The sequence below is a fragment of the Leucoraja erinacea genome, chromosome 18 (genome assembly GCF_028641065.1).
Source record: "Leucoraja erinacea ecotype New England chromosome 18, Leri_hhj_1, whole genome shotgun sequence".
Taxonomy (NCBI): Eukaryota; Metazoa; Chordata; class Chondrichthyes; order Rajiformes; family Rajidae; genus Leucoraja; species Leucoraja erinaceus.
The window spans coordinates 34,337,786-34,352,949 of NC_073394.1; the positions used below are offsets into that span (position 1 = coordinate 34,337,786).

General features: G+C 44.3%; 1 protein-coding gene across 5 annotated transcripts in view; it reads left to right on the forward strand.

Annotated features, from left to right (window-relative positions):
- The window catches only part of LOC129705896 (hatching enzyme 1.2-like), a 117,893-nt gene that overhangs the window by 73,901 nt on the left and 28,828 nt on the right, over positions 1–15,164 (forward strand). For all 5 annotated transcript variants that reach the window (XM_055649797.1, XM_055649795.1, XM_055649794.1 and 2 more), the window contains 2 exons: positions 3,155–3,282; positions 10,016–10,134. In XM_055649797.1, coding sequence (XP_055505772.1) covers positions 3,155–3,282; positions 10,016–10,134 — 247 coding nt within the window. The remainder of the gene's footprint in view (positions 1–3,154; positions 3,283–10,015; positions 10,135–15,164) is intronic.

Genomic DNA, 15,164 nt, shown 5'->3' on the forward strand with positions numbered 1-15,164 from the left:
TATCCCCATCCCCGAGCCCTATCCCCGAACTCTACCTCCGCTACATTGACGACTGCATTGGTGCCACATTCTGCACCCATACAGAACTCATTGACTTCATCCATTTCACCACCAACTTCCATCCGGCAGTCAAATTCACCTGGACCATTTCCGACATCTCCCTAAAGTTTCTAGGCCTCTATCTCCATCGCAGGTAACAGACTATTGACCGACATCTACTACAAACCCACTGACTCCCATGGCTATCTGGACTACACTTCTTCCCATCCTGCTTCCTGTAAGGACTCTATTCCCCACTCCCAATTCCACCGTCTACGCCGCATCTGCACTCAGGATGAGGCGTTCCAAACCAAGGGATTGGAGATGTCCTCATTCATTGGGGAGCAGGGGTTCTCCTCTTTGACTATAGTTGAGGCTCTCACCAGCGTCTCCTCTATATCCCGTAGCTCCGCTCTCACTCCCCATTCCCCCACTCGTAACAAGGACAGAGTCCCCTTTGTCCTCACCTTCCACCCTACCAGCCTTCACATACAACAGATAATCCTGCAACATTTTCGCCACCTCCAGCGGGATCCCACCACTGGCCACATCTTCCCATCTCCTCCCATTTCGGCTTTCCGCAGAGACCGCTCCCTCTGTAACTCATTGGTCAATTCACCCCTTCCCACCCAAGCCACCCCCTCCCCTGCTACTTACCCTTGCAACCGCAGGAAATGCTAGACTCATCGATTTAACTCCCCCTTTAATTCCATCCAAGGACCCAAGCAGTCTTTACAGGTGAGGCAGAGGTTCATCTGCACCTTCTCCAATCTCATCTATTGCATCTGCTGTTCTAGGTGTCAACTGCTCTACATCGGTGAGACCAAACGCAGGCTTGGCGATTGGTTCGCCCAACACCTCCGCTCAGTTCGTATTAATCAACCTGATCTCCCGGTGGCTCAGCACTTCAACTCCCCCTCCCATTCTGAATCCGACCTTTCTGTCCTGGGCCTCCTCCATGGCCAGAGTGAGTCCCACCGCAAATTGGAGGAGCAGCATGTCATATTTTGCTTGGGTATTTTTACACCCCAGCGGTTTGAACATTGACTTCTCCAATTTCGGGTGTTCCTTGCATTCTCCATCCTTTCCCTCCCCTTCCCAGCTCTCCCACAACCTAATGTCTCTGCCTCTTCCTTTCTTCTTCCCACCCCCCCCACCCCCACATCAGTCTGAAGAAGGGTCTCGACCCAAAACATCACCCATTCTTTCGCTCCATAGATGTTGCCTCACCTGCTGAGTTTCTCCAGCTTTTTGTCTAACTGTACATAGACACAGTACTCTATGCACTCATAGTATGGCAATGGAGCAGCAAAAAAAAAACCATCACTTCCTTAGCTTGAGAAAAATGTTCTGCCACAATGAAAGACAGCATATTGATTGTTGGCTGTAGCTATGCATTTCAATATATCAAGAGGAATCAATCAGTCCAATCAAAGTATTTCATTAGGGATCCTTGCAAGAAAAATGCTCTAATTCAAGTATTCACAACTTGCACTTTACAACTATTAACATAATTATCTCTCTTGGTACTGTTAAGGGCCTGTCCCACATGGCCGTCATTTGCGCGTCACGCAGATGGCGCACAAAGATTTTGTACATCACAAAATCTTGCGATGCCGCGCGTCACTGCCTATGTCATGACACTATGCGCACATCTTGTGCGTGTCACGATGCGTGCATCGTGACGCGTAAATGATGTTGCGTATATTACGCACAAATGACGGCCAAGTGGGACAGGCCCTTTAGTCTATGATGCTGTTAGCTAAATCACAACCAGTGCTTCAGTTTCCTCTCTCATGCCAAAGTAGGCTAATTGGCCAATATAAATTGCTTCTAATGTCAAGGTGAATGGTAGATTCTGAAGATTGATGGGAGCGTGGAGAGAATAAAATGGGATTAGTGTAAATGAATGTTAATCATCAGCGTGAACTCGGTGTGCTGAACAGTCAGTTTCATGCTGTGCCTCTATAACTCTAGAGAGCCTTGATGGGTGACTAGGAACAGGTCTATACCTTGGATGGCGGGCTAGTTATACGCATCATCTTGAGTTGAGAAAGGGTAGGATTGGATTTATTATTGTCATGTGTACCAAGTGTGGCATTGGGGATGATGCTGGTTTGGCAGTGACCATACCGACACTCACTCTAAGGTGAACTCACATGATATATTTTATTTACAGAAACAGGAACGTCTAGGATTTCATGGGGGCACTTTCTCTAGTCGTGAAGGCCATGTGCACTTGCGCTGCTGTTCTTGAGCTTAACATAGCAGCTCAGTCCTGGTCTCAAACGAGGCGTGACGATCTCAGGCTTCTCCCTGAAGTTCACCCTTAAGGCAAGGAGGAGACATTAGTAGTCTCAGGCTTATCCAGGCAGCTCAGCGTTGGGCTTTAAGAGATAATGCTGGCAGTCTCTGGAATGTCCTGGTAGGTCAGTCTTTGCCTCCTACTGTGGGCGCAGTCCCTCTTTGTCTATGGGCAGTAAGTGGCAATGGCGGTTATGCTTGCCCCCGGTACGGTCTAGCCTCTGTAGGCCACTGGCTGGCTAGGGCTTCTTCCTGGAAGCACAGTCCTTCTCTTTTTCTCGCCTCTTTTCTCTTTTCCTCCTTTCTCCTCTCTCTCTTCTCTCTCTCTCTCTCTCGCTCTCTCTCTCTCTCTCTCGCTCTCTCTCTCTCTCTCTCTCTCTCCCCCTCTCCCTCCCTCTCCTCTCTCTCTCTCCCCCCCTCTCTCTCTCCCTTCCCCTCTCTCTCGCCTTCTCTCTCTCCCCTTCTCCCTCACCTCTCTCCCCACACTCTCTCTCCCCACTCTCTCTCCTCTCTCTCTCCCCCTCTCTAGCAAAACAGCATCAAATGTATGTAGCTGAATTGTGAATGGCCATTATATTTTGTGCTCTGCTAAAATATTATACAAATCAACTAACCTTGCATTACAATACCAGTTAATACCATTGTACGAATGTGCATGCAAGCACCATCCAAACTGCTGCATCCTTTCTGAATTATCAACCTTATCAAAGAAAAGAAATCTGAATTATGTTTTCCCACTATTTGTTATTTCTAATATGGGAAGAGTAACATTCCATTCAAAAAATGGAATTAATCTTTTTGTTTCATTTAGATACGCTTTTTCCAAAATGCCTGGTTTACCTACTATTGTGCCAAAACCAGATCCAAATATAAATCTTGGACAATTGATGGGATTTTCCAAAACAGATATTTTAAAGATAAACAAGCTGTATCAGTGCAGTAAGTATAAAATATAAACTTACTTTTTTGAAATGTTGTTCCTTTAACACCTACTGATTGCAAACATTTGCTATGACCTAAAATGAGGCAACCAGTTTATTTCAGAGGCATACCCTGTTTTATAGTAAACAAACCTACAGTATGAAAACTATTGGTCCACCAATTCCATTTTGACCATAAACCATTTACACACATTCTGCAGTAATTCTCATTCAACCATTTACCAGCATAGTTGGGGAGATTTATAATGGCCAATTTACCTACGCACCACATATCTTTGGGATGTGAGAGGAAATCGGAGCACCGAGAGGAAACCCATGCGATCACAAGGAGAACATGGAAACTCCACACAAATAGCATACAACATTAGGAATGAATTCAAGTTTTGTCAGGGAACACCTATGCGGTATCCTGGGAAAAGGAAGGGATGACTTTACTTTAGACTTCAGAGATACAGCGTGGAAATAGGCCCTTCGGCCCACCGAGTCCATGCCGACCAAGGATCATCCTGGACACTAGCACTATCCTACACACTAGGGACAATTTACAAAAACCAATTTACCTACAAACCTGTACTTATTTAGAGTGTGGGAGGAAACCGGAGCACCTGGAGAAACCCCACGCAGTCACAGAGAGAACGTACAAATTCCGTACATACAGCACCCGTAGTCAAGATCGAACTTGGGTCTCTGGCGCTGTAAGGCAGCAACCCTACCACTGTGCTGCCCCAAAGAATGAGACTGACAGGATTGCTGTATTAGGAGCTGCAGTGGAATTTATATATTGAATGATGTGCTGTAACAATTCAATGTTTATTTGAACACAGGAACTTAAACTCACCTTAATGTTTTGCTGGAAAGTAAGACATAAATCCAGTTACCATATTACCTAACCCTGGAGAGCTTCTAATCTCAGGCAGGTGTAGGAAGCTATTTCTTTACAAATGGAACTGTGCCTCCAAATTGCATATTTTACAATAGCCACCAGGGAGATGATGTGTGATGTGACTATAACCAGGAATTTCTATAAAGCTGCTACCACTCTATCATTATTAATTTGCGGAAATTGAGTGGAAGCCTGGTTTAATTCTGCTGATGTGGGTGTTACCAAAATAAATCAGACATAAGATAGGATAAGGTTTAGGCCATTCGGTCCCTCAGGTCTACTCCACCATTCAATCATGGCTGATCTATCTCTCCCTCCTACCCCATTCTCCTCCCTTCTCCCCATTACCTCTGACACCTGTATTAATCAAGAATCTATCAATCTCTGCCTTAAATATATCCACTGACTTGGCCTCCACAGCCTTCTGCGGCAAAGTATTCCAGAGATTCATCACCCTCTGACAAGAGAAATTCCTCCTCATTTCCTTCCTAAAAGAATATTTTTTAATTCTAAGGCTATGACCTCTAGTCCTAGACTCCCCCACTAGTGGAAACATCCTCACCACATACACTCTATCCAAGCCTTTCACTATTCTGTATGTTTCAATGAGGTCACCCCTCATTCTTCTAAACTCCAGCGAGTACAGGCCCAGTGCCGTCAAATGTTCATCATATGTTAACCTACTAATTCCTGGGATCATTGTAAACCTCCTCTGGACCTTCTCCTGAGCCAGCACATCCTCAGATCGCCCAAAATTGCCCAATATTCCAAATGCGGCCTGACCAACATTACATCCCTGTTTTTGTATATAAGCCCTCTCGAAATAAATGCTAGCATTGCGTTTACTTTCTCTACTACCGATTTGACTTGCAGATTAACTTTTTGGGAATCAAGTCCTTCTGATTTCTAGATTCTCTCCCCATTTAGAAAATAATCTATGCCTTTATTCCTACTGCTAAAATGCATGACTCCACATATTGCAACACTATCTTCCACCTGCCACTTCTCTGCCCACACTCCCAACCTATCTGTCCTTCTGCAGAGTCCCTCCTTTCTCTACACTACCTGCCCCTCCACTTATTTTTGTGTGCCTCCTTATGTAGGGAAACTAAATGTTGTGTTTATTTTCATTCTATTGTAAAATATGTTTATAATATGAATGTTATAAATACTGAGTTTAGAGTATGATGTTGCACTAATATTAGCCATTGCAAATTGTGATGTCCTTTTATGCTCATTTTTGAAAGTCCTCTTCCTTTGACTGATTCCTTAAAAAACATCCAAGGATGGATTTTCTAATCAATGGATGTAAAAGAACATCTTCGAAAGGCTTGCATTTATGTAGCACCTCTGCATCATTTTCAGAATGTTCTAAAGGCCTTTACAACCTATAAAATACTTTCAAACTGCAGTCATTTTTAGTTTGAAAGCACATGTGATTTGGGCGGTGCACCAGGCACTAGCAGACTAACATGTATCAGGCCTAAATAATGTGGTGTCATGATTAACAAGGGTGAGGTTACATACATTTAAACTCCCAGAAATCTTAGATGAAAATCATGAATAGGATGTTTTCACAACAAGATTATTAGAAACGCATGTAAGGATGCTTTGTGAACTGTTGGACTGCCTCACCAAGTATAGGAGGTATTATGGGCCTGTCCCATTTAGGTGACTGTCATAGTCGTAGCAGATCGCCGAAAAACCAGCGACTGGACCCCCCCTATGACAATGTCTACGACAATGTCTACAACAACCTTCCACCTGGTCGACGTCAAGCTACCGGCGACCTATTAGGACGTCCAGCTACGACCACTCCTGCGACAACCTACGTCCACCCGGGTCAAGCTACGACAAGGTACAACGCTGTCGGTGACAACTTAAGACAATTCAGCCGCCGGTACCTGTCGCCGGTTGACGTAGGTAGTCACCAATGGAATACGCCAAAGTCAGCTCCGCCGTCAACCTACGTCACCTAGCGACAACCTACGTCATCCTGGCGACAACCTACGTCACCTAGCGACAACCTACATCATCCTGGCGACAACCTACGACCACCTACATCAGGAGAAGTCTTGCTATGCTCATTGGCGTCAAGCCAACTGTCGCCAAAACGATTTGAACATTTCAAAATCCAGCAGTGACCAGAAAAACGCTATGATTCTTTGGGCGACTGAGGAGACTACTCACGACCATACAGGCGACACCCTGGCGACCATGTAGCGACAGCCTAGTCGCCTGTAGTCGCCTAAAAAATCGCTTAAGTGGGACAGGTCCTTTACAGAGTGGAATGCACTTCTAAGTTTTGTAGATTGTGCAGTCAGTACAGAGTATAGAGAGATACTGCTCAAGAGCAGATTACTATTCTCATTGAATAGCAAGATACTATTCATTAGCTCAGTGCTACTCTCAATGGACAAAGGGACACTACTAATGACTTATCATCTATGGAGCTAAAGGATGCAATATGTTAGCAGATAGCTCAAACGGCATGATCAGAAAAATGCCATGCTCAAGTGGAAACTCTGGAAAGCGGACACACACTTCTTCATCCTGAGCAGAAGCCTACTTGGAGTCCACAGAGAGTTGACTTTGAAGATCAAGTGAATACAAGAGAGACAAGGAACCTGTGGAGCAGGATTTGTCAGTTACCTCAGCACAGGATCTGGAGGTTGAAATAATGTTTTTTGGTTAGGCAGATGGATGTGCAAGGAATGGAAGGATATGGATCACGTGCAGGCAGAGATTCTGGAGCGCTAGTATGGGTGTTGTGGGCTGAAGGGACTGGTTTCCAGAGAGCTAGTATAGACATTGTGGGATGAATGGATTCTTGAGCTGGCGGCTCTGTCACTCAAGCCTGTTGTGCTGCGGAATTTTTGTCGAAAGTTGTATTTAACCTACTGCAGACCAAGAAGCTCACCAAGAAGAATCCTCAATCATGATGGTGAGTTTTAAGAAATTCTCAATGTGTCATTAATGCATCGATCTACATTCCTCAGTAAATGTAATTCTGTTTTGAACAAGGGTTAATGACGCCACGTGAATTGTATTCAAAGGAACGCAGCGTCATTAATACTTGTTCATAAGTTCATAATTGAGAGGAGCAGAATTAGGCCATTCGGCCCATCAAGTCTACTCCGCCATTCGATCATGGCTGATCTATCTCTCCCTCCTAACCCCATTCTCCTGCCTTCTCCCCATAATCCCTGACACCCGCACTAAGCAAGAATCTATCTATCTCTGCTTTCAAAATATCCACTGACTTGGCCTCCACAGCCCTCTGTAGCAAAGAATTCCACAGATTCACCACCCTCTGTCTAAAGAAATTTCTCCTCACCGCCTTCCTAAAAGAACATCCTTTAATTCTGAGGCTTTGACCTCTAGTCAGGGGTGGGGTGCAGGGAGTCAGATAGACTGTGCAATGACAGGGTGGGGAGGGGATCCCAGTGTGAGTGAGTCACCATCTGCGTACAGCATTCCCACATCCCTCTTCTCCACCAAGCAATGCACACTCCTCTCTCCCCTCCGCCCTCTCCCCACTCCCTTCCCTCTTCCTCCCCCCCCTCTCTAAAGAAGGAGGGAAAGGGAGGTAGTGAGAGGTAGGGAGAGGGAGATGGGGGGCAGGGGGATATCTAAAGGGTAACTGGTTTTGGTCTCCAATCACCTCACAAAGGGCAGCCAACAGTGATGGTGAGGCAGAAGGGAGAACTCTCTCTCCAATTCTCTCTACCCTCCCTCTCTCTCTACCCTCTCTCTCTCTCTCTCCCCTCCCTCTCTCTCTCCCTCCTTCCCCTTTCTCTCTCTCTCTCTCTCCCTCTCCCTTCCTCTCTCTCTATCTCTTCTCTCTCTCTCTCCTCCCTCTCTCCACCTTCTCTCTCCCTCTCCCTCCCCCCATTCCTCTCTCTCTCTCTCCAATTTCCTCTCTCCCTCTCCCTTCCCCCTTCCTCTCTCTCTTCTCTCTCCAATTTCCTCTCTCTCTCCCCCTCTATCTCTCTCCCCCTCTCTCTCTCTCTCTCTCTCTCTCTCTCTCTCTCTCTCTCCTCTCTCCTCTCTTCTCTCTCCTTTCTCTCTCTCCCTCTCTCTCTCTCCCCCCCCCACACTCCTCTACCCCCAGCCACGTTTATATCTACAGTTCACTCCCCGAGTGTGTGTGTGAGAGCCGAGCAGTGTTTCTCATTCTGACTCTGCTCCATGAGCTGCTCGTATTGACAGTAATCGTGTCCAACTCTTAACTGAAAACGTGTGGTTTGCAAACTGAAAATCTCACCCTCTCTCTGTCTTTCCACTGTCCCCCCCCACACACACACACACAGAGACACACCCAGACACACACGCAGATAGAGAGACACACACACACACAGCCACAGAGACACAGAAACACACACACACAGCCAGAGACAGACACACACAGATACAGAAACATACACAGACACAGAGTCACCCACACACTCAGACAGACACATACACAGACAGACACACACACACACAAACAGCCACACACACAGACAGACACACACACACACACACAGTTAAATCCCACCTGGCCCGGACATTAACCCCGACACAAATGTTTACACACTCAAACCTCCAACCTGGTTTGCTGTTGTACCGGCACCGAACGAGTTAACACAACCCCCAGATCTGTTTATCCACAGATGGTCTCCCTCTCGCACTTATCCGGCCTGTTGTCTTTCGTTTCTGCTTCAGGTCTTTTAACTCTATTCCCCCCGACCAAAGTGGGCCGGTATGCCGTCGATTTCATACAAATCGGACCCTTTCTCGCCCCCTCCTAGCCACACAAACACACACCGCACGCTCCTGGCGTTTAGCGTTGAATACTCACGGCTGAGTTTGCTTGCTGCCCTGTTTGCGCCTGGACAGTCAGTCTGGCGGGGGCTGTGAGACTCCCACCCCACCCCCCCCCCCCCCAGAGCCCGGTACCACCACCCCCCCCCCCCCCCCCCCCCCCCCCCGCTCTTTATTCTATGCTTCTCAGACCCAGATGGTAAACTGTTAAGACACCAATATGCCAACCCGAAAGCTGGCAAACACACAAATTACACAAGCTAGTATGCTACACTCCTTTCTCTTCCTGACACCTAATGAATATAAGACATCTCCTTTACATTACTTCTACCAATACTGCCATTGTAATGTTTGTGATATGCATATTTTTCTATATTTAACTATTCCTCAAGATATCACACTTGAAATAAAATGTTTAAATGACTCCCATTAGTTATTCAGTGTCAATACAATTCCCCTTTTAGAGAGAGACACAGTGCTGGAGTAACTCAACAAGTCAGGCATGACTTAATATTGTGGATAGGTGACTTTTCGGGTTGGTAACCTTCAGACTAACACTTAGTGTCTTTTTTTGTAAACCAGCATCTGCAATTCCTTTTGTCTACATCCCCTTTTAGGAATGCAGGCTGCATAATTGCTAACTACAAGTTTGCCTCCCCTCCCCAACCTCACTGTTGATATGTATGAAAACGAGCCTAGGAAACAATGCTACTCTGTAGGCTGAACCAATTTAATATTATTTTAAATATTTTCTAGTTTGTTTAACATCATCCAGAAACAGAACCATTGACAAGTGATACTTGTACTGAACTGAACTGTATACAAAAAAATAATTTCACTGTACCTCAGTAAATGTGACCAATAAAGTACCATTGTAAAAAAATCAGGAGTCAATTTATATACAATGTATAAATGTAATCAATGGTATATAGTACATTGTTTGGCTTTTTAACAGAATAATAAACCCTCATGCCATCCATAAATAACATTGTTGTTTTATGTTTGTAACATTACTTTAATATATTTTGATTTCATTTTTCAGATGTATGTGGAAATTTACTGACTGAAAATTATGGAAGTTTCATCTCTCCACATTATCCAGATTTATATCCTGATTATGCTCAATGCAAGTGGATGATCCGGGCACCTTGGCAACATAAGGTGCGTGAGAGCTGCCTAAAAAACATAAACATTTTATTAAATGAAATAGTCTTCACGGAATAGAGACACTAAAATAAATTGTACTCCCATGGAATAGGTTTTCATTTTTTTATCCATGAATTATTACTTAGATCACAACGAAAAATCAATTGCCTTTTAAAATTATTTTTGTGATCCAGCAGCCCATCTTGTCAGCTTGTACGGTCTTTTACAGTCTTTATTTTCTGTATTATTTTTTGCATAATCAGCAAGTTTGTTACTTACTCAACCAGTTTCTAAATTCAGATCATTACATATGTAATTAAATGGTACAGAGAACGTTAAGATATAACAGCCAGGAATTTGCAGGGGAAAAACTGGCAAAAGGCCTGATATTACCTCACCTGTCAACAATTGTGGGTTTTCTGCACATGTGAATGAGGAAATCCTTAAGTTGCTGTCAGCATTTCACTGTTGGTTAGCCTACTGCTGATCTAATGAAACAACGTGGGAGCTAGAACTTAAACAATGATGCACAAAATCTACCAACTGAATTTGATGGAATATCAGGCGCTGGGCAGCAGGAGACATATCCAATCTTTTCCTTTTAGTTTGAATGGATAAAAAGCTGCTAAGATCCTTAGATGATCTAAAAATGTAGAAAGCATTTCTTTTTTTATAATCTCTGATGAACTGGTAATATAGATTTGTGAAAACATTCAAAACATGCATATATTTATTTATGCTTTGCAAATCATTTGATGTGTTTTTATCATGACCTTCAGAACTATTTTAACATTTAACATTTTTTTTAGGTTTTTAAGTACCGATATATTCAAAGTATTCAAAGGTTTTTATTAGTCACATTCACATACACCGAGGTGTAATGAAGTGAAATGCTTTTTGCCACTTCGCAGCACACAAAAAAAGAATACAGACATAACACCAATGAGAGTCTTAAACACAAAGAACATCCTCCCACAATGGCTCCCACCATGAGGGAAGGCACAAAGTCCAGTCCCCAACCCCAGTTCACCCATAGCCGGGCCTATTGAGGCCTCCACAGTTGCCTCTACGGAAGCCCGATGTTCCTGGCCGTTCTCGCCGGGTGGTGGTGCGGCCGCCTCCGTACTGGAGGCCGCGGCTTCCAAAGCCGACAAGGCCGCACCGGATGGAGCTCCACAACTGGCGATCTCGTCGCGAGATCCCAGGCTCCCGGTGTAAAGTTCGGCGCCGCCGCCCACAGCTGGTTGCTCCACAGTCCCGCAGCTCCGCGATGTTGTTCCCGGCGGTCTCAGCTCACCGGAGCTCCAGCGCGGCGACCTAGGCAAGGCATCGCCCACTCCACGATAGCGCTCCAGCGCTGTGCCGTCGCCAAAGCCGAGGTTCTGGGCGGTCCTCGACAGGAAACGCCGCTCCAGGCCCGCTGGTAGGCAATGAGGACAGGTCGAAGCTGCAGCCCGGCGAAAAGCTGCCTCTCCGACCAGGTAGGGATCCTGAAAGGCAGTTTCCCCCTTCCCCATATTGAATGTTTCTCAATGTTTTACAACATGCCGTGCACAGTTAATTGTTCCTACTCACACCAGTGTAGCCGAGACTCAAGAGTCAATGGTATTTAATTGTCATATGTACTGACAACAACATAACAGGACTGCAAACAGCAGCAGCATAACAGGCCTACAAATACAATACACATAAATAATGTATAATGAACAAACATTCAATACATTAATAACCCCAATACTAGTGCAAAAAGTCTCAAGGCGTCAGTGCAACCAGAGGTAGTTCATAGTTGTGTAATAGTCATAGTATTGTGTAATGCTCAAAAGCTTGATAGTTGTTAGGTATAGATATGTTAGAGCTAGATATGTTAGGAATAAGTTATTCTTGAATCTGGTGGTCACATTTTTCAGACTCTGTACCACTTTCCTGTACGCAATGAAAGCATGACCAGGGTAGTGTGAGTCTTTGATGATGCTGACTGCCTTTTTGACTCAGCTCCACCTATAGATTTGTTCGATTGTTGTGTAGTAAGTATCTGTGATGGACCAGGTGGTGTCCATCACTTTTGTAATCTCCTTCATTCAAGTTGCTGTATGATGCAACCAGTTAATATGCTCTTTACCTTACACCAGTAGAAATTCAACAGCGTATTCGTCGACATACCAAATCTCCTGATTTTTCTTAGGAAGTAGAAGCATTGATGGGTTTTCTTTATGATTGCATCAATATGCTGGACCCAGAACAGATCAACGGAGATGCATACACCCAAGAACTTGCAATTAATGACTCTCTCCAGTGCCAACCTGCCAATGAAGACAGGCTTGTTGATCCTTTGTTTTCCCCTTCTAAGATCAACAATCAGCTTCTTGATCTTGTTAACATTGAGAGCAAGTTTGTTATTCTGGCACCATTCAATCAGATTTCCTAATTCCCTCCTCTACCCTGACTCATCATTACCCGTTATTTGTCCAACACTCTTGATGTTGTTAGCGAATTTAAGGATGGGTGTTGCAACTTGTTAAGCTATGTTTTTGTGGGTAAAGAGTGAGTAGAGCAGTGGACTGAGGTGCACTCGAGGTGATTCTCGAGGAGGAAGTGTTGCTAATACGTGCTGATTGTGGTCTGCCAATGAAGTTAAGAATCCAGTTTCATCGGGATGAGTAAAGTCCAAGTTTCCTGAGTTTGATAACAAGTGTGGAGGGGATGATGATGTTGAACGCTCTGTAGTTGATGAACAACAGCTTGACAGACGAGATTCCTATCGTCCAAGTAGTCCATGGCAGAGTGGAGAACCAGAAAGATCTCATTCTGTCCCTTCTTTGTTGTTTGTTTGTATGTATTAAATGTATGTTTTTAGTGTTCTTTAGCTTGTTTTATTTGGGGGGTGGGGGAGTTCGGGGAAACTTTTTCTAATCTCTTACCTCGACGGAGTTGCAATTTTGTGGCCTAACATCGAGGAGTTAGCGGCATTTACTGGAGACCTACTTCGAGAACTCCACCGCAGGAGCCTGCGGACTTAACATCACGGAACTCATGATCCCTGTCGGGGATCGGCTAGGAGCCTGTGGACTTTAACATCACGGAACTGCAGGTGTCTGGTTCGAGTCCGACTTTGGGAACGTCAAGCCGCAGGAGCTTCGACCGCCCCGACGCAGGGGCTTCGACCACTGGCTGCGGGAGAATAAAAAAGGAAGAAAATTGGACTTTATTGCCTCCCATCATAGTGAGGAACGTGGGGAATTTGCTGTGGAGGATATTTATGTTAACTTTATGTAGTTGTGTGTCTTGTTGGGTTTTTTTAGTATGGTAATTCGAATTTCACTGTACCTTAATTGGTACATGTGACAATAAGCTGACCTTAAACCTTGAAACCTTGGTTGATGGGATAAAAGGTGAGAACCAGGGAAATTCTGACAGCCATGCAATGTGCAGGTTTTTCAGCACTGTAAAACTTATCCATGGCCCCATCTCATTCAGGAATGTGGGTGAACTTATCTGCATCAAAGAAGCTGTTGGAAGAAACTTCTCAACCATAACTGAATCCTTGACAGGAGCATGACTTGGCGTCATTGACAGGAACTTGACGTGACTCCATCCCAAAGGGGCCAATCCAGCTAATCTTGCCACCACTCTGAACAGTAAGGTCGAGAAGGCCAAATCAACTTAAAAAAGTAAAGCTAGAATTATAATCCGTGAACCTGTCCTTGTGTCTTTTAAATGTTGTAATTGTACCTGCCTCTACCACTTCCTCTGGCAGTGCATTCCACATATGTGCCATTCTGTATGTTAAAAGGTTCACTCAAGTTACCATTTACATCTTTTGCCTCTCATCTTAAACATATGCCCTCTAATTTTCAACTCCCGTACCGTCAGGAAAAGACTGTTCGCCTTAACTATGCCCCTTATGATTTCATAAACTTTGATAAGGACACCACCAAAGCCTCCATTGTTCCAAGGGGAAAAAGTCCCAGTCTATCCTTATAACTCAAACCTCAAGACCATCAAACATCTTTGTAATTACTTTTCCAGTTTAATGGCATTCCAATTTATTGGCAGGGAGACCAGAACTATTCACACTAATCCAAATATGGCCCTACTAACATTTTTTACAGCTGTAACATGACATCCCAACTTCTGTACTCAATACCCTGACCAATGAAGGCAAGCATGCCAAACAGAACCTTCACTTTTATGGAACAGCATAAATGTACCCCAGGTTTTTCTGTGTTCGATAACACTCCCTAGGGCTCTACCATTTACTGTGGTGTGTCCTGCTTTGGTTTTTCTCACCAAAATGACATAAGACATCAAATCAGGCACAATGCCTATTGTGTTCTGGGCAGCAGTAATCTCCTTTTTGCTTCTGAGAATCAGGCTATCTGTAGTAAGCAATTCATGGCTCTAGGAACATATTAACAGCAACAACAAATTATCTGGAAGGACATTAAATAACATAGTCATTGCCTAGTCACTCATCATCAGCTGGAGGTCAAATGATCAGAAACTCAACTAGAGGAACTACACAAATTGCTTTACCTTTACTGAAAGTGTATCACTTCAAGAAGATGGCTGAGCAGTATCTTCTCTCGGGCAGATACAGAAGAACAATGCCAGTGAAATACACATTCTGAAAACAAATATAGTAAGTCACCTTCAATGCCATAGATACATGAATGGCAGATTCCCGGAAAACAGGAACAGAACAATATGTAGAAGCAAATTTGGGATTGAGAATTGCAATTGGGGAAGAGGATGCTGAAAACAGAGGGACCTGGCATGGGGGAGCCGTCAAGAGAACAGAGAGGAACCTGAGGAGAGAACAAAGAGGGACTCAGCGTGTCAAAACATCAGATACACAACACAGCATAGATGTTACATTTTGTAGTAATAGATATGCTATGGCTCCAACTTTGTTAAAATATATTACTACACAGTTTCCACCAACCCACTGAACATTCAAAGGATGTTATTAACCAGCATTTTATAGCTTTCCTGGTAACCAATAGAAACATAGAAAAAGGTAACCAATAGAAACATAGAAAAAGGTG